The sequence below is a fragment of the Formica exsecta genome, unplaced genomic scaffold, assembly GCF_003651465.1.
Source record: "Formica exsecta isolate Colony F162 unplaced genomic scaffold, ASM365146v1 scaffold425, whole genome shotgun sequence".
Classification (NCBI taxonomy): domain Eukaryota; kingdom Metazoa; phylum Arthropoda; class Insecta; order Hymenoptera; family Formicidae; genus Formica; species Formica exsecta.
In genome coordinates this window covers 1,306,765-1,329,968 of record NW_021851492.1, presented here as the reverse complement: position 1 = coordinate 1,329,968, position 23,204 = coordinate 1,306,765, and the positions used below count along the sequence as shown (strand labels likewise).

Here is a 23,204-nt window from a genome sequence, read left to right as displayed (position 1 = left end):
ATATATATATATATATCATATTATTAATTATTTTACTGCTTACTCTCTATATTTTTCAATAAAATACCTAAATTTCATTATTTTTTAACGATGGATTAATAAATTGATTTTTCGCAAACCTTTTCCGCAGGTTCTTCATCATGTATTTGGTGGAGGAGTCCGTACATACGTACCTGAGGAAGAGACAAGTAGAGCGACAGATAACCGACAAGAAAGACATAAATCGTAGCACTAACGAATTGGTAGAAAACGGCCAGGTGACACCGTCATGCGTCAGCAACCACGGTCATTCGCATACGTAAGCCATTTTTTTCTCAGCCCAAAAAATATCGATTTTCATCGGTGGTATCGACACTTCGCGAGCGCGAAGAAAATTTCACACAATCTTTTAATTTACAGGGGTCACAGCCATTTACCTGTGATAACAAACGACGACGACGACTTTGTGATAAGTTCGCTGCGAGGATTATTAATAGTACTCGGCTTATCCGTGCACGAATTATTCGAGGGACTTGCAATTGGTCTAGAGAGCTCCGCGAGTCACGTATGGTAATTACTAATTACTCCTTGTGGGATATATCTTTAATTGCGATTAAGAGGATGCCGGACCGTCCTGTTTTACCGGCCATAATAATTATATATTTGCTTAATATAAGGGTTTTGCGGTGTGTACGTGCAAAATAGGATACCTCTCCACTCGGAAATGCATGAAGGAATATAAGTGAACGTTTGAAAATGTATTTGAAAGCCTAGTGAGAAACATTTCGGTGTGCAAAATGTTGCATAGTAAAATCTTTTTTATAAAGCTTCTAAACTCACTTCTCGAAGTTCACTAATACTCTTTGATAAAATGCCGAGTGCGGAGTTCACTTGTTAGGCACGTGCAGGTTGCAGGTTTTTTATATTAAGTAAATGTTGACGGCAGAAGCCGATAACAAAACTGTTATTTTTTAATTTTTTTTCACTTTTCATATGAAATCATAAACCCCGCACTCCGTTATTATGTATACTTTAATTATGGAAAAGGATTTGTTGATATCTATAATCAACAAAAATATTTTGCAATCCTACTAATATTCGCATTCTGTCGGTATCCAGCATCCTCTTAAGTCTGAAACTAAATTATAATTCTAACAATTAAAAAAAAAAATATAATTGTGATTTAAAAAATTATAATTATAATTATTAAATTATTATAATTGATGTTGATCGAACGATTCCGCAGGTACATGTTCCTCGCCGTGGCGTCCCACAAATTCGTTATAGCCTTTTGCATCGGCGTAGAGTTGCTCGCTTCCCGAACCAGACCGTATCTGTCAATAATTTACACGTGCACGTTCGCCGTGGTGTCACCGATAGGAATCGGCATCGGAATGGCTCTAGTTGGCGGTGGAAGCGCGGCTGCCAGTGGACCAATGGCTGTGATATTACAGGCAAGTCGACTTTTTTCAAGTACCACCGTTTGAAGAATATCGATTTAAGATAAAGAGTATCAAAGATTTAAAATAACTGATAATTATCAGCGTATGTTTTTAAAGAAAAAATTTCGAGTAATCGTTGAAATATGTATTTATCTGTGGATTAATCGAATAATAAAAATTACATAATGTATGAACTTGAGAGAAAATATACTTATCTTTGAATTTCTCCTCGCAGGGATTGGCATCGGGCACTTTGCTCTACGTAGTGTTCTTCGAGATTCTGCAGGAGCATCGAACCGGACTGGGACAATACATCTCGATTCTCTTCGGTTTCCTCGTAATGTTTGGTCTGCAGATGTTAAGTAAGTAGAGACAATTTTATCTTATACTAATTTTTAGCACGGTTTTCCTTCAACGATAACAGTCGGAACATAAGAAATAAAATATTTAGCGCGGTAAAAATAAATGCTCTATCTCCACGCTTTCTTTGATCTATATTTGCACATTCTTCGAACGAATAGTCTCTTTGAATGAATAAACATGAGAATTTTTATAGATAAGAATATTACATATTGGAAAGTAATCAAGTTACGATAAATAATGAGTATAAGAAAGATACATAAATATTTGTATGCATTTGATGAAAAGTCGAATATACATTTGATCTTTCTTAGAACGCACATAGTCTCTCGGAAAAATCAGAATACGATACGATAAAAAGATTAGTTGCTAAGCGAAGAAAAGCGATAAGATGCTAAAACAGTAGTTATCGATCACGTAATTGATAATCACTCAACTTTACGAGCTTTCAATTAAGGTCGATTTCGACCGATGTGGAGATTTTTTTTGCTCTACTAATAGGCACAATATTCTTTTCTTCCCCTAAAACAAAATATGCATATATCAACAATTTAGAAAAATCTTAAAAATATATAAAAATACATTTTATATATAAACAAATGCGAGAATGGACGATTGAAAATAAAGAGAATGCGGGGAAAACGGGAAAGCTTCGAATCTTGAAAATGAGGATGATGTTTCGAGCATGTAGCCGAGGTCAAAGGTGATGGTCGGTACTTATCGATTGTCAGCGAGCAATTAATTACTAGTCAACAGTCACTTATCACGATGCTCTTTCTCTCTCTCTCTCTCTCTGTCTATCAAAAGGGAGAGAAAGAACGATGCGCACGTCGAGGCCAACGCAGGCCAACGTTCGAAATGTCGAGCGTCGCAAATTAGTCGCATAGGAAGAGAGGGGAAGCAGAAGAAAGAGGGACAGAGAGAGAGAGAGAGAAAAGAGAATGTGGCACGCGATATGCAGAGGACATCCTGTCGATGATGATTCACAATGCGAGACACAATTCTCGTAAGGTTGACTTGAAAAAGTTCACCTCGCCAGAAAATATAGCCGTTATTTTTTTTGTCCATTCTTGAGTAATCCGGAGGGGGAGGGTTTCCTTCGAGCGATCCTTCATGCTTCGCGATCGTGTATGAGAAGGGGGAGAGAAAAAAGAACCCTGAAAACTATCGCGAAAGTGAATGGCAAGGCTCGTCGATTATTATTTCTTTATCGGCGTAATTGACAACATACGTATACACACATACACAGGGGGAACACCCGCGGCTCGTGCCGTCGATCGAGATCTCGAAATCACGAGATCGTTCCACGGCTCGTTGAGCACTATACGATTTACAATCGACATTCAATGTTTAATGGTGCGTCCGAAATCGAGCGGCGTGAATCCTCTCGCTTTTTCGCGCGCAGAAGGGTGAAAGTATCGCGGAGCCTGATGAATAATCACTTGGTGGCGTGATCGTGTCGCTGGCCCACATCGCTAGACTAAATTCACGCCTTTTGCTTCGAAAGCGACCAACGTGCCTCTTACATTTTCTCATCCGTGTCTTGACACGCTGTGAAAATTAGATAGGATTAAATTGAAAGGAGAAATTTATTTACATAAAACTGAAATTAATCTTCCACAAAGTCGAAGGGTTGATCCGAGAATCTTCCAATTTCTTCGCTCCATCATCCTTTAATCTTCGTCTTCCTCGTTACACTCTTGGAAGATTTATCTTCCAATCGGCGATGCAAATGTTTATTACGACGTGACGTAAGTGACGTTAGCACGCGTGTCCCCCCCCCCTCCCCCCGCTCGCGCACGTAGACGAGTATCGTCGACAATTTCTTTCATTCACGCATCCACGCGTATGTATTGTACACGCGCCTACGCACAGACGCCCGCGTCCGCCGCGGAGGGAAAATGCGTTATGCGTTGCCGTTCGTCAGGCATAGAATAATTGCAGCGATGTAACCGATGTTTAAGGTGCCCCATCCTGCGAAAGGTGAAAGAGCAGGCAACTCGAAAGATTGTTCACCCTTTGTTATGAGCGATAAGATCGTTGGAGTTAAATTTAAATCACTGATAAAGTTTTCGTTGTCGATATTGATCTTCTTTCATTCCTCTGTCAATCAACATTGATACGTACATCGTTAAACACTATCGAAGAAAGCAGGGCATAAATATAGAAAGGATGAATGTCGCCAAGATGTGCAAATTCCACATCCATCGTATATCTTCATTCCTTCATTTTCAATCTCTCTCGCTCTTCGTTCTCACTTCATTCTAGTTCTACTCCCTCTTTTTCCCTCATCTTATCATCTCTTTTCTTATCTTTATTTCGTTTCTGTTTTTCTTTCCCCGTTCTCTTTACCTTTCCCTCTTGCACTCTGACACGGACCTCCTCGGCCCTCCCTTCTGCTCGGGGTCCACCGTTGATTTTACGCCACTGAGCGATCAGTCACCGTCCAGGTGCTAGAGCGAGCGTGTACACGCCAGTGGACGATGGATGGATAAGGACGGGACGTAGCTGTCGCGGGAGTGGGCAGGAAGCCGCTCGGCTCGGACTATGTAAGACGACGAGGCGGCGGCCGAGGGATCCGATCGAGCCGAGTTCTCGTCGAGTCGAGACCGGAGTAGATAGTGTCTGATCGGCCGTCGCGGCGCGTGGATTTCCCTCGCTCGGCTCGCTTCGAACGGGAGAATCGTTCGTCAGTTTTAGCCGACGATATTGTCCGTGCCGTTGGAAAAGTTTGTCGAAAAATCGGGGAACGGAGCGTGAGATGACAAGACTTGTCGTCGACAGGGGAGGCGCGAAGGAGAGAGGTGGTGAAGTGGTGACGAGATAATCGGCGTAGTGCAATTGCGAAATTCTTTAGCAAGAGACACTCACAGACTGAACTTGAGTTATTTCTGTCGAGATAAAGTCTTGATTATATCGTTATCACATCTTGAAAAGATGTCCGATATGGAAGAGAACACGACGTCCAGCGTCCTCCTGATGTCAAAGATCGGCGCGATGATCGGTCTCGGTTTAGGTTCTCTGGTGCTGGGAACCCTGCCGTTGATAGTGGGACGTTACAGGGCCAAGAAAAGACTTCGAAAACACTCTCGGCCGATCTCCTCTGATCGTTCCAGCACGTCAACTTCGGCATCTTTGCCGGGCGTTGACTCGACCTCCGCGGCGAATAAACAAGTACGTTTGAGAAAAACCGAGCGGAAATCCTCTCGGATGAACCGCCAATTCTTTTTGATCGATTCGCAGCATTTCCGGATATTTTATCTTTTTGCCGACTCGACTCGCTTAAGAAATGTCGAGCAAACACGTTGCTCTCCGGTCGAATTAGCGGGAAAATAATCGACGTAACGGAGATACACTCAGTGGACGTCCTTGGATATCTATTCTCGACAGCAGCGGATATCCTTGGATATTCATTGGATATTTATGCGCTGCACGGGTTATTTTTCCGCTAATTCAAGCTTACGATTTTGAATTCGTGAATATCAATTAATTCTGCATCAAATATTTTGCGGGTATATATTATGATTTCAAATTAGCGCATAATGTAAACACGTTTGTGGAGCGGCACAGAAACTATTATATTTGATCGAAATCAGAAATAGAAAAAAATGATATTTGTAAATAATGTAAGATTGATGTTCGATCATGAAGTAATCGCAACACATCCGGAATAGCTGCTGATTGATATACAGAGTGCTCGGTATTTTACAATCTGCATCTACGGATTCTCTAAACTATCTGGAATTATTCGATTTTTCTTAATTATTTGGCTACAAATGCCATATATATATATACACCTAATTAGAACTGATAGCAGTGAATGCAAGTAAAATTTTAAGTAAACAATCCATTGACCTTTTCGTAACCTGTGTAACGGATTATTATTTCAATTAATATAAAATATTATTATTTTATATTGATTAGTATAGAATTAATAAGAAAGAAAGATAATAAATGTTCTCTCTCTCTTGAATAGACAGTATTGTATATTGTAATTATAATCATACGTTCCTGTATCATTTGTTGACGAGAGATTTGTTGACAAAATTGCAGAAAAATAATTTTACTCTGTAAGCAAGAGATTAACAAATATATTGAAGTGTGTATATATATATCAGTATTTATATAAAATACTTATATTATATCTAATATTAAAATTTTTATTATTTTAATTAAACAATAATATCTTATTCTTCAAAGTATTTAATGCTGAAAATATATAAAAAATATATAAAAATTTTCGCCCTCTTCCTAAAGAAAAATCGATGCCGAAACGGTTGGGGAGTCCGTAGAGATGAATTTGTATACCGAGCACTCTTATCCTAGCAAACGGCAAATCGTCTCCAGGGTCTTTTGACATCGCTGTTGCTTTGCTTCGGCGGCGGAGTGCTTCTGTTCACGACGTTCCTGCATCTGGCACCGGAAGTGCGCGAGAGCGTCGAGAGGCATCAGTCGAACGGTCAGCTGCCGACTCTGGGCACCCTCGGTTTGGCAGAGTTGCTCTTCTGCGGTGGCTTCTTCCTCGTCTACCTGGTCGAGGAGGCGGTGCACGCCGTCCTCACCGGTAAACCCGAATCTTCAGGGGCGCTGCTCTACCGGACCGTATCGGTGCGCAGATGCAACAATAATCAGACGGGCCCATCGACCATAAGCGACTCAACTACCACCGTATCCACCACAAGGTCTGCCGCGTGGAAGGATCAGGACGATCACGAGGACAAGGAGAACCGGACGAGCTTGGAACGATCCAAGATCCAGCTCGATGAACTGCGCAATCATGTGGTCAAGGACGACAAGGTCCTGCCGGCTATATTCGTCCTGTCCCCCGCGTTATCGAACGAAGGACGTCAGGTCGTCGAGAGGCGTTCTGATCCAGAACTGGCGATGTCGGAATTGAACTACCCGCCAATTCGGCATCATCATCATCATCATCAGGATCATTCTCATCATCATCATCATAATCATCATCATGATCACAACCATCACCACCACCACCATCATCATCAACATCAACATGGCACGATGACGCAAAATACTTCGGTGCAAGGTCTGCTGACCGTGCTCGCGCTGTCCTTCCACGCGATATTCGAGGGCCTGGCGGTAGGGCTAGAACCATCCATCAGCTCAGTCGTCTATTTAGCGGCTGCCATCGCGACCCACAAACTGGTCATCTCCTTCTGCGTTGGGATGGAGCTCTACGTAGCCGGCGCGTCCACACGAGCCACCCTCGGATATCTATCCATCTTTTCTATGGTGACGCCGATTGGGATCGGGATCGGGTTAGCGCTGAGCCATTTCAAGAACGACAGTGAAAATCTGGGACCAACGCCTACCATATTGCAGGGCATGGCGGCCGGCACCCTGCTTTACGTGGTGTTCTTCGAAGTGCTGGCGCGCGAAAGGGCGAACGAGAAGAGCGGCCTGTTGCAGCTGGTCGCGATCATCGTCGGCTTCGCGCTAATGCTGGGCTTGCAGATCGCCAGTGAGTCCATTTCCCGGAAGAATAGCGCATCGGAGCGTAACGCGACCGGACGGGTAGATTTATTATTGTCATCATACACGTTTTCGCTTTTTCTCTTTGGCTTCTCGCGTGATTGCGGGAATTTCCGTGTGTCTTTTCAAACGCGGAATCGCATAAATTTATTGCCATTGAGAGTGAAAGTCCATTCATCAGGCGTCTCTTCCTCATCGATTTTCTCATTTCAGATCCGCGACGATATACGTACGTTGTTATCCATGAAGAGATTATCTTATCTTGGATAATTCATATCTTTTCATATTAAAATCACTGTTTACGACCAGCGAGCTTGTTTTTCTTCGTTATTTCTCAATCCCGAATATACTTGATTTTTTACATTTTATTTGAAATGAAAATGAATTTCTTCACGTATCGACGAGACTGTGTTTAGGAAAGATTCATCTCACAAAATGACAAAAGAATTCTATTCAGCCATCACGAGCTTATTGCAACAACAAAGGCATAAAAAGAATTTCGTAGTATAATTAAACCGAGGAATCTCTCTCTTGAGGTGAATGTGCAAAGCATTCTCTCTTTAAAGAGAGAGATCCAAAGATGCAGATCGATACGAAAACTGTCAAGTTGTATCGGTCAATCGTAATACGAGGATCTGCTATTTGTCATAATCGCCTCGAGCGTTTTCCTTACGTCATTCGTGTCCAGCGGATTATCTGTAATATAATAGTTATCGCCAAGCCGGTTTTGGCAGGATCGTTCGCCTCGGTGCAAACCTATTACGGGTACGCCCTTGATACACTTCACGTGTTAGTTCTCGTTTAATCTATCGATTTGCCGACAAACTTACAACTGAAAAGTCAGGGTCAGGGCAAATTTCGAAACGGAAACTGGTGGCAACATCCTCGTCGCATGCAACGATATTTCGTTTAGAGAGCTTAATGTCGAGAAAACATACATTTTATCGAAGCGTTATACTGTTAAACATTGATATCATAATCAAACGGACGATTTAATTAACAGACGAAAGATATTTGCGTATATATCTACGTATATAAAACGTTGAAATATTTCAACCTCGAAACGACGACTAGCGCTAGCTGATAAACTTTTTTTGATAATTGATGTCACTTTGTTGCGTTGTTATTTCGATTGAAATAAGGTTAATGGTTCTGATAAAACTGACGTCAAATAGATTGCAATAATGTGAAACGAATTATTTGTAGAATGCACGAAATATTTCTATTTTGTGTGCTCTTATATTAAAATAATGTCTCCGCTTCGAGATTTGTCGTCAAGAGGATTCGTATTTGTTCTAATAAATCGCTATCAATTTTTATTTCATTCTTAAATCGTGATCAATAAACATACGAAGTGTATTAAACATTGATGCACGATATAGTAAAAAAAAAAAAATACTACAAAAAATATTTAATCTCTCTGTTCGTGCAGAGAATATTTAAATTAAAAAAAAAAATGTCTATCAATTTCGAATATTTTCCGAGGAAATTCGAGATCTAATTTAAATACTATTGATGCGATGCTCGGACTACTTTCGTATCGGTGCATGTTTCGCGCGGACTTGAAAATTATCATTCGCACGCGCACGATGGTATATTACTTTAACATATTCAATAACGCTCGATAAATTACACGACTGTCATTTCGTCGAGAAAGTAACAGCAGGTAGGGAAGAGGTGGATCGTAATAACGATTACCTCTTCGCAAATACACTGCTTGTTATTACATAATCTTAATTGCATTCTGACCTTCTCACGATAGTGCGCAAACGCAAAGTTCAGTCGCAGTTTGAAACTTGTTGTTGTTTAATATTTTCTATTAACAAAGAAAAAAAGAGAAAGAGAGAGAGAGAGAGAGAGAGAGAGAGAGAGAGAGAGAGAGAGAGCAGAGAGAGTGATTTATTCTATAAAATAATATTAAAACGTAAAAATAAAAAAAAAAACATAAAATATATTAATATAATTTCAAATATTAATTAATATTCAGAATTATAGATATACATATAAATTACATAATATATATGAAAAATTATGTATAAAAATACACTTTTATTTATATGTATATATATATATATAATATAAAATATTATATACATAATATTAAATATTTTGTATATATATCTGAAAAAATTAAATTTACACACTCTCTTTATTCTAATACCTATTAAATTAACGGTCTATTGGAGCATTTATCCTATACGTATAAAATATACGAACTTCGCGTGTTAGTCCTACGTGACTGCGCGAGACGTGAACTTTTACACAACTCGCGTCGGCTGCCATATGATTGGCAAATTGCATGCGGCAACAACCCACTTCTTCCAAGACGCATCCTGCCATTTTTTTTTTTTTCACGTAACAAACGCCAGGAAGGAATGTCATTGTGTCATATTAATTCAAACAGCCGTCGCGTCAGTTTAAAAGACAGAATTGGATCGATCTCTCGTAAAAGATATCTGCCCGTTATGTATATCTTGAGGCTTTCTCTCTCCACCCAATGGCAATGACCCGAGAACGTGTAGGTCGATGGACGATCCGACCGACTTTCGACGGCTTTCTCAAACGCAGGTTTAACGCATTTCGTGATGACGAAATCGCAGCCGTTTGTTCAAGCGTCATCTGGAGAATTTTGTGTCCGCGCACGTCAATTACAAGGGAAATAAGGAGGACAGATGGGGAAGAGTGGAAACGGACGCAATCAGATGCACGACAAATTATTCACTCTATATATAACCGTATTACGAAAAAAACAATCTATTATTTCGAGAAGATTCTAATAATTTATTACCAATTAATATTATTGTTAGCCTAGATAATTGACAATATCGAGGCCAACTCACTGGTCATCGAAATCATCGGTCGCTATTATAGACATAGAGCTTTCCTTTAGACTTTAGACACTTTATTCGACGGAGCGATGCCGTACCAGGCCGTTATCGTTAATTAGGTACTTTCGACCAATACTAGTTGAGCCTAACGAAGCAATATTTAACGTCATTGTACCTTATACGACGGGTTATTTTGAAAACACATTTTCGAGAAAATTTACATAATTTTATTTATAATTTTATGTGTCACATGTAATATAAACAATACATATCGGGAAATACACACATTAAGATATGCCGCACATAAAATTGTAAATAGAATTCTATCTTGAAGTTTATCGCAATTTATAGATTTCCGTCTACAGGTTTAATTTTTTTATTAAAAAAATTAGAACTATACGATGACTAAAAATCGCCAAACGTCCGCACTTTCTTTTTATAGCCGCTCATTCGCACAGCCACGATCACGGCCAGGGTCACGGACATTCTAACGCGGAGGAGGAGGAGGACCACGACCACGATCACGACCATGAGCAAGATCACAAGCATCGCGTCGTAACAGAAGCGATCGACAAAGTGACCGATAGCATTGCCGAGGCCCTCTCCAACGCTCTCACATCTTCGACGACGACGTTACGGCCGAGGGATATCCACGAGACCAGCACATTGCATCCTCATCACAGTTAGGGATCGACATGCATTTCCGCGAATTCTATGCTTCACGGTTGGATCCTCTTCGGCAAGAGATTCAGCGCATCGAGGATCTCTCGAAAATCTCGACGGATCACGATGCTGTCTCTGCCAAGGAGAGAGAGACATTTTTCATCTATTTTTCCATCCATTTTGACAAAATGGAAATGAAACAGAGAGAAAACGAAACGGAGCCGGAGAAATGATAGATTTTTTTACATGCATGGATCTACATGTCGATTGTGATTGATTCTGTTCCGGACGTGATGTGACAACGGAAGATTCGTATTGCACGTTGCATGTTGTATGTAATATATATTCGACAAGAGAGAGATGTCCTTTTTTACCGCTGCTCCGATCGCGGAAACTGTAAAAAAAGAAGTTATGGATGCCCTGACATATTTCGACTTGACTTCCGAAGAGTTTCTCGCTCAAAGATTTGCAATGGGAAAAGACTTTCACGTACATGTACATATCTGTATTCGTTCCGACCTCGGTGCAACAGTTATTTTTTGTGTTTTTTTAGATACGATAATAAATAAGTGTTTAATTATGTATATTGTTTAAGTGCCTTTAACGAAACTTTTCACGCAAGTGCTGAAAATATTTATTAATAATATCGGACAGAGCGTTTTAGCATTTAAGCATTTTCTTCTCGATAAAAATACGTAAAGAAAGAAAAATACGGACGCTGAACTTGTCACGAGCAGATCCATTAGTTTCCTAATTATTCGACGGAACCAAATACGTCGTATTTGTATAAAAAATTTAATAAATTATAGCAATATTTTTTTATACTACAAGTGTCACATTTTTTTCTACCCCCAACAGAAATAAAGCATAGATCGATAGATCTTTTATACATACTATAATTTTTCAAATATTTGCCATATATTTTTTAGAGGAATCAATTTTTATATCAAACGGCAATCATATCGATATTATTTCTTGAAGAGTAATAAAATGTTTTTCAGCGAGACATTTTCTTTCTTCGCGATTAAATTATTATCTGAATAAATAAATTACGATGTGTGTGCGTTTTTCAAACTCGCTTCAGGATGAAATGCTTTCGTAATCATCGTCGGATTTCGCGTCGCGACTGACTATTGTTGGAAAGCATGCCGTATCATTGTCTGCGATGCAAAGAAACAATAGCGATTGCAACAAGACACAGCGAGGCACTGTACAGCAGTCGACTGTGTACATCCAGAATATCCTTGCCCTAGTGAGTGTTTTCCATCTGTGTTTAATTATGGAATGAGTGTTTTTTTAATAAAAATGTATTAAAAAAACTCATCACATATATACACATACATATGTCGCAAATTACTAATTTTCTATATTTTAAGCATTTATAATTCGTGAATTATAAATGAAAAATAAAGTCTTATCCGCTGAGTTTAGTTTCTGAACAAAAATGCTATTCGACGCTCAATGTGCTAAGGGAAAATTTATTCTTAATTGTTAGGGGTACGTAAGTAAAAGATAGGACAACGACTGTATAAAAAGCCTCAATAAAACGCTGTCATACATCTTTAACTTTCAATGTACGGGACATCATCTCTATTCTCTCTTTTTCTCAAAAATAAGATAATTTATCGCATAATTTCAATGCTTTATGACAACACATAATGTGTGTCGCACAGGATAAGATATCGAGATCCGAGCCTTCGTGTCAATCGCATTTAATTGCGATTGGCGAACAGGATGCGCTTCATGGTTGAAGAGCGACCCTCGAATGCGAAACTCGGACTTTCGCATTTCGCATGTGCGATTTTGATAGTATCGACGCATATTAGAGTTTCATTATTTATTTACCGCGTAATATAATTATTCTTAACTAGAACTTCTTTTATTAACGAGATTGACTTGTTAATCGTGATTGCTTGAGTATGCGAAACATTGCAACGAGTCGTTTGTTTGCATTCGTCGGGAGGCTTTATCTGACTCGGTACTTGCCTCGATTGCCCGAGAGTGCAATAGCACGCATAAATAAATGATAATAGCTTGACGAAACAAACATATTTCAGCGAAACGCGGCGGGCAATGAGGAGGGATAGTAAGCTGCCGTTTACTAGCCGTTCCGTTGCAATAAACGAGCTTTACAACATTTTCAATTTTTACATACATATTTTCAAATTCTCTTAATAAGTAAAGAACAAGAAACTTGTCTAAAGATTGTCGTGTCTTTTTAATCAGTTCTAGGATAATTTGCGCAGTTAATCGCAATAAATTTTTATACCGACAGGTTAAAATCTCGATATTATCTATATCTTATTTTTACGGTAGGAGTATATGAGAGATGCGGATGTCGATGGAATTTTCAGATAAGGTAAGTGTTAACATGCCTTTTTTTTCCTGTAGATTTGAATTTGTGTCACATACGGTTCATATATTCGTATATATTTATGGTGACATTTATCTACACAATGCATCCTTATGTGAATGCTGTACAGTTTACAAAACATACGACGCACGTATTTTCCGGAATTATCCGCAACTAAATGTAAATACATTCGTTCGATCCTTGCGATATTTTTTTCCGGAATTTCTCTAATAAGTTCACAAAGTGCGTGCATATTGCAAATATATCTTGCGTAATTAACAATTTATCAAATATCGGTAACATTGTCGGTGTGTCGAGGAGCAAAAAGTAGCAAATGCTTAACACATTCACTAGCAGACGAAAAAATTTATCAACACTGGAATTGCTGATAGCGCAAGTTTGTACAATATGATAATTCGAGCTTTCATGAAAATATTGACTTACATTTCTCATCCCCTTTTTTGTAACCTCTCATGTAAATACGTAATCACGTAAATATGAAAGTTTTGGTAAAAAGGATGATATACTTTCGTATAATTTGCGTCTGTAGAAATTTCAGTCAAAATTCAATATTATTTTAAAGTATCGTTTTGTTCAACACAATTTCTTTCCATAATAATTTAAAATACAAATTTGAAATTAAAAAAAGAGAAAACAGAAAGCATATAACAGAAACAGCCTACTTTTTCGCTATTTGCTTGTCGACAAACTCGAGATAGCTCGAGCCAATTTTGAGAAGTGCCACTCCAGTGCCGATACCAGCTATCGTACAAATGGTAGGACTTGGCGGCACTACAGAACGTATCACCGCCCACATCAAAACGGATCCCAAGCTCAATAATACCGCACCGGTAACACTAAAAGATAAATTCGACAAATAAGAAATATAATTCGATAAATATATTGCATTTGTGTGTATCATCAATGTTAGTTCTTACCTGTACAAAATTCTTATAGACTGTGGCGCACTTTTTACATGCTCACGTGTGTAGATATACGATCCGGTGCCAACTAGGGTACCAACCAATAAGACATTTGTAATGTCCCTTTTTGGAAATACTCTGAAAAGACAAACAGCGTTATTGACTGTCCTTTCTCTCGATAGCACAATAAAAACAAATCTTTATTTTTTTCATAATTAAATCTTTAGATACTTGAATCTTTAGAACTTTTGATTCTTCAATCCTCAAACTCTTACATCTCTAGTTTTTATATATTTGTTCCATTCGTTTTTCTACTCTCTGTTACATTATTTATTTACATGTTTATCTCGCTTCGAGAGACATTCTATGTCGATCGTACATCGAAGTACAAAGATACATCTATTTTGATCGCGTTAAGATCCATGACATCGAAGATTCATCTATCGCAACGACACGCAATAAATTGCATGTGATCGGAATTACGTAATAAGCGGAGAAGAGAGAGAGAGAGAGAGAGAGAGAGAGAGAGATTCGTCGTCAGGTTACACTTTGTTTCGACAATAATTAATCGTACATTACGTGTATTATACGCACGAATAATAGCCGGAATGTCCGTACGGATTGTCTACTTACTTGACGACGAGGCTCGGGTTCATGACATTCATGGACATCGCGGTATACGAGGCGGTGCCGAATGCCGGCACGTAGAACTTGGCGAGGCTGCATCGTGTGATAGGTTGCAGGCCGAGTTTCTTCATGATCGAACTACAATCGGCATCACCACTTCCATCCGCGCGGGCCATCTTCGTCAAGCGTTCCACGAGTGTCGAACTTGTTTAAAGATAATGTACAGAGATATGTAGACGTTGTCTCGACGCGACTTTGCTCCTATGCCTATAACCTATAACGTTGCGTAGAGCGTGCATACATGAGTCGCTGCGTTCGCTACCGCAGCGCCGCGCAGGCGCGAGAAAGAACCCACTAGCGGTACACAGTCGGTAACGTACCGGCAATCGCACATATATGATGTTACCGACGAAGTGAGAATGCCTGAATATATATGTTATATATAAAAAAATTGTGTTTTATATAATTATCCGCGCTTTTTTTTTTGTCTTCGTTTAGTCTGTTGTATGTATTAATAAAACCTGTATTTGTAGGAATTATTTATTAAAAAACACTTATAAATAAATAAATGTAAAGTCGATTTATAGTCCTCGCATTTGTATTTTAATTGGAAAATTTTCAAATAATTAGCAACGCTATTAACGTTTTTTGCTTCTTCGTTTCTCTCAGTTTGATAATTATTGGAATGGGACATACCTTGTATTTTTTGCATAAGAAATTTTGTACTTGCGAGAAATTTGTGATATCCAACAGTCGATGCTATGTATGTATGTATAACGGGTTGCCGCGCGTGTCTTTCATATCTAACAATAAGTAATTTATCTCAATTATTGAAGAAAAAAAATCCGCGTTATCTTCTTTCGCAATATTGTTTACTGCAAAATAATTATCTTAATTGCTTTTCAATAATTGTTTTAATTTTTCTTTTTTGATACTGTTAAAATCGTGCATACGTAATTCAAAAATAATAAACATCAGTTTTTTCTCTCTTTGCGAGATATATATAGTTTTGGACAGTGAGATCTTTTCACGTACAATATATAAATATATTGTAGAATAAAAAAAAAAGACTATCACATGTATAATTATTAGCACTAGTAATTGATAATTTTGCCCGTTTATCGTCTGCTTATATTATACATACTTTATTATGATTTATTATTGTTTCTTATGTTACGTATAAAAATTCAGTTCGATATACATTAGTTGTACATTATTCTCTATTTATCAAGAAGAGAAAAATCTCCTTTGCCGTCAAATATGTCAAGAAGACGTTGACACGATATTAAATTAGTCTCTCTATCGTGATTCGTCTATGAGTCTAATCGTCTTTTAACAGCTTCTCATGATATTTTTTCGCAAATATTTACATGTGCCGTTTAATTGTTCGTAGAAAAAGTACCAAGGTCCCATGGTGTAATGGTTAGCACTCTGGACTCTGAATCCAGCGATCCGAGTTCAAGTCTCGGTGGGACCTTAGTAGAGTTTTATTTTTGCCATTTCAACGCGAGGTTTCAAGTTTCGAAATTTCAATATCTTCATCTCTCAAACGAATTCCTGAGATCGCTTTTAATTACATTATTAATCAGTAACATGAAACTTTGTTACGTTACTGTTTTGTATTTTGCAAAAGTTTCTTCTCGGCGGATCTGATTTTCAAGCATTTGGCTGTCAGGGTGACTATCGTAACGACAGCCCCGACGAAGGACACTACTCCAAAGACCATCAGTACCGCAAACCAATTTTTGAACGTGCCGATTCTATTGTCGCATTCGTAATCGGCATCGGTGTCATTGAGGTTGAGAGTCGACAGGTTGACGGGTCTCAACGAGATTGATTTATATTTGCGCTTCGTCCCGGTGAAGTTTTGCTCCTTTTTGACAAATCGGTAGGATACGGCGTAAGTAAATCCCTGACCATCATAGGACCCTTTGGCGCTGTAGTACTGGATCAATAATTCGTTTCCGCTAGACGTCAAAGGTACTTGGATGTTGTTGATGTCCCAGTGAGACACATCGCAATAGGACCACATCAGGAAGCTGCCATTCACCTGCAAATTGTTGTCGATTTTTAAGACGCAGCCGTCTCGGAACTTGACAGAATAATCTCGTGAAAATAATAGATAAATTTAAAAATAAATTGGATAAGAAGTTATTTAGTAAAGATAAGAGTTTGTTAAATTTTTTTATTAATTCTTAGAATTTCATATTATTCAAATTGTTTAACCTTTTAAATAAAAAAAATCGGTCATATAAAATTATCGATTTTTCTTTTACTATTTTTCATTCATGTATCCATCTAATTATCAGTAATTAAGATGTATTTATCTGTGCATTATTAAGAGATATCAAAGATTAGAAATTGACTCTCGCAGGATGAATTTTTATAAACGCTTGTTGATTTGTATAACTTGAGAAAAGTGATTAAAATACAAATAAAAATTACCTGTGCTCCGTTATAAACAGTGATTTCATTCCCCGGGCAATAGTTGAGGCTAAAGTTTCGTTTATTGTTAGTCTCTGATTTTTCGTGGTCGAGCTCGTTTCTAAGAATCTTTATGTGAACGGAAACCTTTTCCGTGGTTCTACCGAGAAACTTGTAAGTGCATACGGTATTGGGCGGATACCAGCTCCGCGGAGATCTGATGTTCTCCCTGCTGTTACGCCGGGAGCTTCTGTACACAAACTCGCATCTCGCGTGTTTCGTTTCTTGCGAGACGTGTTCTTCCTGCAGGGTCACTTGAAAACCGTCGTGTGTCACAGTGCCGTCCTTTCGGGCGAAGAACTCCAGGATCACGTTCCTCCCGCGCGAATAGATACGCGGTACACGGCCGCTGCCGCAGAACTTGGAGATCTCGAGGATCTTCCCATTCACGTTTTCCAGCAGCGCGAGATAATCGCCGCCATCGCACGTGATGTTGTCCGATGGCGTAAGTAAATCCCTGACCATCATAGGACCCTTTGGCGCTGTAGTACTGGATCAATAATTCGTTTCCGCTAGACGTCAAAGGTACTTGGATGTTGTTGATGTCCCAGTGAGACACATCGCAATAGGACCACATCAGGAAGCTGCCATTCACCTGCAAATTGTTGTCGATTTTTAAGACGCAGCCGTCTCGGAACTTGACAGAATAATCTCGTGAAAATAATAGATAAATTTAAAAATAAATTGGATAAGAAGTTATTTAGTAAAGATAAGAGTTTGTTAAATTTTTTTATTAATTCTTAGAATTTCATATTATTCAAATTGTTTAACCTTTTAAATAAAAAAAATCGGTCATATAAAATTATCGATTTTTCTTTTACTATTTTTCATTCATGTATCCATCTAATTATCAGTAATTAAGATGTATTTATCTGTGCATTATTAAGAGATATCAAAGATTAGAAATTGACTCTCGCAGGATGAATTTTTATAAACGCTTGTTGATTTGTATAACTTGAGAAAAGTGATTAAAATACAAATAAAAATTACCTGTGCTCCGTTATAAACAGTGATTTCATTCCCCGGGCAATAGTTGAGGCTAAAGTTTCGTTTATTGTTAGTCTCTGATTTTTCGTGGTCGAGCTCGTTTCTAAGAATCTTTATGTGAACGGAAACCTTTTCCGTGGTTCTACCGAGAAACTTGTAAGTGCATACGGTATTGGGCGGATACCAGCTCCGCGGAGATCTGATGTTCTCCCTGCTGTTACGCCGGGAGCTTCTGTACACAAACTCGCATCTCGCGTGTTTCGTTTCTTGCGAGACGTGTTCTTCCTGCAGGGTCACTTGAAAACCGTCGTGTGTCACAGTGCCGTCCTTTCGGGCGAAGAACTCCAGGATCACGTTCCTCCCGCGCGAATAGATACGCGGTACACGGCCGCTGCCGCAGAACTTGGAGATCTCGAGGATCTTCCCATTCACGTTTTCCAGCAGCGCGAGATAATCGCCGCCATCGCACGTGATGTTGTCCGATGATCGGTCATTTCCGGGATATTTGTACTTTGATACCTTAATAAATTATACAAGATATATCTATCACAAAAGAGCAAATATAGATGCGGAAATATAATTAATAAATACGTAATACTCGCAATTATGTAATGATCAAAATAAAATTTAAAATCGAGTAATTGAACAATTAGAATAGTAATTAATAATAATAAAACTATTTAATTTTTATTGCAAATATACTTGTGCGTAAGTAATATAATTTGTACAGAAAAGTTATATTAGCGAAAGCTCGCTAATACCCCTCTTTTCTGCTTGAACGAGTTACTTACCGTCGTGCTACCGAACGTCTCATTCGGCCTTTCAGGGTCGCCATTGAGATAACGGTTCGAAACGACCCTCCGTTGGTCCTGCCTCGTTATCTTCGAACGCATTGATTTTATGCGAAGTCTCGGCTCGCTCGTGCCAGGCCTATTCGGCGGCTCTTTGTGATGATATTGCCTGTCTCCGTACCATCGTGTCGCTTTCTTCTCGTAGTGCCTCCGCCTCGTTAATTGTCTATTCGTTTCCGTGCTGCGTCTCGTTCGACAGTTGTGTTCGTTCCTCGATCGATCGTCCCCGATAATAGATTCATCCGCTAGGAAACGATCCCGGCTCCTCGTGACCCTCGCGAGGGCCGAGAATGACGATCCAGCGAGTCCCTCAGACTCTAGGGAGTCCTCGCAATCTTCTATTTGACAACTCTCTTGATCGCTGTAGTTCATCAAGTCGAAAAGGTCCTCCGGCTGACCGCCTATCCTGAAGCGACCGGCGCTCGACTCCAAAGCAATCCTGCATCTGTGTGTAAGAATAATTTCGATATACGACTGATATCGATGTAACCGATAAAAATTTAGCATTTCATTTTTCATTTTCATCTAACGTTCGACACTATTTGATAAAACGATAAAATTTATATGGGCGAATTTCTGATTCCGGAACTTCGGCAAAGATCAGCAACTTTATTAGTGATTCGTGCGCACCTAATTCCACGTGGATAGACGCTGGGATAGCCTGGCGAGGTCAGTCTGCAGGATCTGCGCTCGTTGCGTACGGTGCACTCCATAGGGCACGTGGGCGACGAGGATGATGAGTAACCGCGATGACGTTCGACCGCCAGGCGTGCTGGCAGGATGGAGAACTGCGCGGAGAAGACGACTGGGTTCGCCGATGCAAAATGCGCGTCCGACGACAAAGTGATAGTTAGATCCGGACCACGTCGCAGAAATAGCCTGCGTGAAAAACATATGTGATTTTATAATATCAGCGGCGAGAATCTGAGAGAATCAAGAACGAGACAAGATGTATGAGAAGAATAAAGTACCTCGTAACGTTCCCGGTCACGTGGCCGCAATATCGACCTGTCTCGTCGTCAGGATCGTCCGCGCTGTCCGAGAACTGAAAATACGCTCCCTCGCATCGAGCTTCCTTCAGGAAACCCACCTGCAATCTTCTGACCTTTACCTCAATCACCTACAACAAATTTAATTAATTATCGATTAATTTCGCTACTTCTTAATTACCTACTTCAATTCTTATGTTATTTTTTATTACTTGTATTTTCTATATTTCTCGATTTATTGTAAATTTTTTATATTATTATATAGATTATTTTTATTGCAAATTACAAATTGAAAAATTATGGTAAAACATCAGAAATAATTATAACAGTGATTTATGTTAAGTATTAACCTGTGGATCTCTTAAAGGCGCTCTAATTCGCACAATGCATCGGCCCATTCGTCCTGTCCAGCGAATCCAGCCGACCGAATTTCTGATAGTGCGATTGCATCCTATGTAATGCGAAAAATAAAATGCTATTTAGGGACCACGTCGCAGAAATAGCCTGCGTGAAAAACATATGTGATTTTATAATATCAGCGGCGAGAATCTGAGAGAATCAAGAACGAGACAAGATGTATGAGAAGAATAAAGTACCTCGTAACGTTCCCGGTCACGTGGCCGCAATATCGACCTGTCTCGTCGTCAGGATCGTCCGCGCTGTCCGAGAACTGAAAATACGCTCCCTCGCATCGAGCTTCCTTCAGGAAACCCACCTGCAATCTTCTGACCTTTACCTCAATCACCTACAACAAATTTAATTAATTATCGATTAATTTCGCTACTTCTTAATTACCTACTTCAATTCTTATGTTATTTTTTATTACTTGTATTTTCTATATTTCTCGATTTATTGTAAATTTTTTATATTATTATATAGATTATTTTTATTGCAAATTACAAATTGAAAAATTATGGTAAAACATCAGAAATAATTATAACAGTGATTTATGTTAAGTATTAACCTGTGGATCTCTTAAAGGCGCTCTAATTCGCACAATGCATCGGCCCATTCGTCCTGTCCAGCGAATCCAGCCGACCGAATTTCTGATAGTGCGATTGCATCCTATGTAATGCGAAAAATAAAATGCTATTTAAAAACCGTGTGTAATAGCAATAAATAGATATTTTGGATAAGATGAAATTCGGATTGATCGTTCAGCTACTCCCCAACAATCTTTCGTTCATTTCTCTTTGGCCCTTCCGTAAGACTCTCAGACCCTTGGGGTCTCAGAATCGATCTCGCTCAAATAAATTTATTTCGCAGAGGAGGACAAGACGTTGCGAGAAATGGTTATCGAAACGCCGCCCCCGGTATTTCCGATGACAACACGACCTTATTTATTCAACGACCCTCCACTGCACCGGACTGATGAAATTACTCAGAGTTTACCGGCTAATTAATTGCCATTGATGTCGGCGATCTCACTGAAATGAAGTTTCGTGTCCCGGATGCTTCTGTGTACTTCTCAACTCTCGGCTATATTTGTCATCTTAATTTTATTTTAATTTTACGCTTATATATCTCGTGTCTGATCGATATCGTTCAATTCTCGCATTCCACAACACTTTTGATTAAATTGCAGAACGCACGCATCGGGAATGTTAATCTTGAATACGACAAAAGCATATTATTTTGTGTGAATACAAGTAAAATAATATGTATATATAATCACATTTCTTTGTTGTCTCTTTCAATTAATACATATGTTTTTATTCCGATATATTTTTTCTTCGTTTTGTTTGTGATATAAATTGTATCATATATTTCTCAAGAAATGTACGTATATTTAACATCTACTACAATACGAGTAGTATACGACCATTGCAGAGGCTATCCATATCACAAACGCGTGACAATGCATACAATTAATTACATGAAGTATCCTCGGGCGATAGCTTCTGTATGCGACGGTCTTCTCGTTACGAGGGACATGAATAGTCATAAACTAACGACTCCTTTGATGCATCGAATACGAGGAAAACACGTGAGAAAGCGTTTATTTTTATTTCATTATCGCTATAAATAATGTATGAATTATTTCTATGCTCGATCTTGATTTTCGATCTTTTGTTTTATGTAACATAAAGATAGTCTCTCCCTCACTCCCCCCTTTCCCTCCCGCGCGAGCGGCGACCTTAACGATGGCGCTAAATACGTTGTCCCTCCATCTAGGCGAATGTTATTCCATTACAAAGGTGATTAACGTTCTTTCTCCATGAAGTTTCGCCCCTCGTGCTTCATTAAGCTAGGCAATTTCATTCTCGTCGAAGCTTCTACCGGGATTGCAGCTTCTCCTCTATCGAATCATCCACGAATCATCCCCGGTTATTCGAACATATTTGTATGATGATAAAAATAACGTCATTATATTTGAAAAAAGTTTATATATTTTTTTAAATAATTATTTTTTTATGAAGAAAATCATAATATTATCAATTTTTATAAACCGATAATATCTAATTTATTATAGCAATTAATTGACGAATAAACATTAATCGATTGGCAAACCTCTGATCTCGGCGGAAGCCCCCCACGAAGGATCATTGAACGACAGGATCAGCAGCGAGAGCAGGTACAGGGCAGTTTCGTATCTCATCTTCGCCGCGGTTTGTCCTATTTCACGTCCTCCCTGCGTCGTCTCGTCTTCCGGTTTTACTCATTTTCTCTTCATCTTCATCGTGAAGACCCACCACCCTTCATAAAGGCGACTGTCGAGAGGTACGTCTTATCTGCGAAATGAAAAACGATGACGCGACGTCGAAAACTTATCTCACGCGATTACGGCAATCATTAACTCTCAGTTATTCATCCTCTTCCTTGAATATATAAGACGTGAAATGGAAATTAATTTCAAACGATCATAAAGACGATGGAGACTGACACCGAGAATTAAGAGTTCGTAGTTTCCACCTCCTTTCTAATTCGTCTACTCATTTAGGATTCATTCGGCGTATCTTCTTCTCTCACGGGAGGAGACGAGCGGTGTAAAAATAAAAGGCTGAATCAAGTTGAAGGATGGCGGGTGGATAAGCGGGTAGAGAAGGAACCAAGGATATACATGTAAGCCAGACGCGAGCTTTTGCAACTCCGTGGAAACGAAAAATTCCAAAGTTCTTGAAGCCGTCTCGAAGGGAGACAAGTCACGGCCAGTGATCCCTTCCGAAGAAATGGCCCCGGTCTTTAAGAACTTCCCGAGATTTCTCTTTCTTTCTCTGTCTCTCT

General features: G+C 39.1%; 3 protein-coding genes and 1 non-coding gene across 10 annotated transcripts in view; 2 read left to right on the top strand and 2 right to left on the bottom strand.

Annotated features, from left to right (window-relative positions):
* Positions 1 to 11,592, top strand: part of LOC115240366 (zinc transporter ZIP1-like) — a 19,363-nt gene extending 7,771 nt beyond the window's left edge. For 5 of the 7 annotated variants that reach the window (XM_029815480.1, XM_029815481.1, XM_029815482.1 and 2 more), the window contains 5 exons: positions 131 to 298; positions 400 to 549; positions 1,226 to 1,433; positions 1,657 to 1,783; positions 10,545 to 11,592. In XM_029815480.1, coding sequence (XP_029671340.1) covers positions 131 to 298; positions 400 to 549; positions 1,226 to 1,433; positions 1,657 to 1,783; positions 10,545 to 10,789 — 898 coding nt within the window. In that variant the 3' untranslated portion in view covers positions 10,790 to 11,592. Of the gene's footprint in view, positions 1 to 130; positions 299 to 399; positions 550 to 1,225; positions 1,434 to 1,656; positions 1,784 to 2,420; positions 4,956 to 6,107; positions 7,264 to 10,544 lie in introns of those variants that run through there. The other 2 variants (XM_029815478.1, XM_029815479.1) reach the window with 2 other exon arrangements.
* A 1,583-nt stretch (positions 11,593 to 13,175) lies between these two features.
* On the bottom strand, positions 13,176 to 14,972 carry LOC115240367. Its single transcript, XM_029815485.1, has 3 exons — positions 14,675 to 14,972; positions 14,057 to 14,179; positions 13,176 to 13,975 (listed from the first exon to the last, which is right to left on the bottom strand). Exons 1-3 carry the CDS (start codon positions 14,842 to 14,844, stop codon positions 13,798 to 13,800), a joined length of 471 nt encoding a protein of 156 aa, XP_029671345.1. The 5' UTR covers positions 14,845 to 14,972; the 3' UTR covers positions 13,176 to 13,797.
* A 781-nt stretch (positions 14,973 to 15,753) lies between these two features.
* The window catches only part of LOC115240340, a 13,387-nt gene continuing 5,936 nt past the window's right edge, over positions 15,754 to 23,204 (bottom strand). Inside the window, exons 2-8 of the mRNA XM_029815425.1 lie at positions 22,491 to 22,711; positions 20,944 to 21,044; positions 20,576 to 20,724; positions 19,621 to 19,869; positions 18,931 to 19,435; positions 18,143 to 18,658; positions 15,754 to 16,718 (exon numbers count right to left, since the gene is read on the bottom strand). Coding sequence (XP_029671285.1) covers positions 16,278 to 16,718; positions 18,143 to 18,658; positions 18,931 to 19,435; positions 19,621 to 19,869; positions 20,576 to 20,724; positions 20,944 to 21,044; positions 22,491 to 22,578 — 2,049 coding nt within the window. The 5' untranslated portion in view covers positions 22,579 to 22,711 and the 3' untranslated portion in view covers positions 15,754 to 16,277. The remainder of the gene's footprint in view (positions 16,719 to 18,142; positions 18,659 to 18,930; positions 19,436 to 19,620; positions 19,870 to 20,575; positions 20,725 to 20,943; positions 21,045 to 22,490; positions 22,712 to 23,204) is intronic.
* On the top strand, positions 16,074 to 16,145 carry Trnaq-cug. The gene has a single exon. It is a non-coding gene; the product is annotated as a tRNA-Gln (tRNA).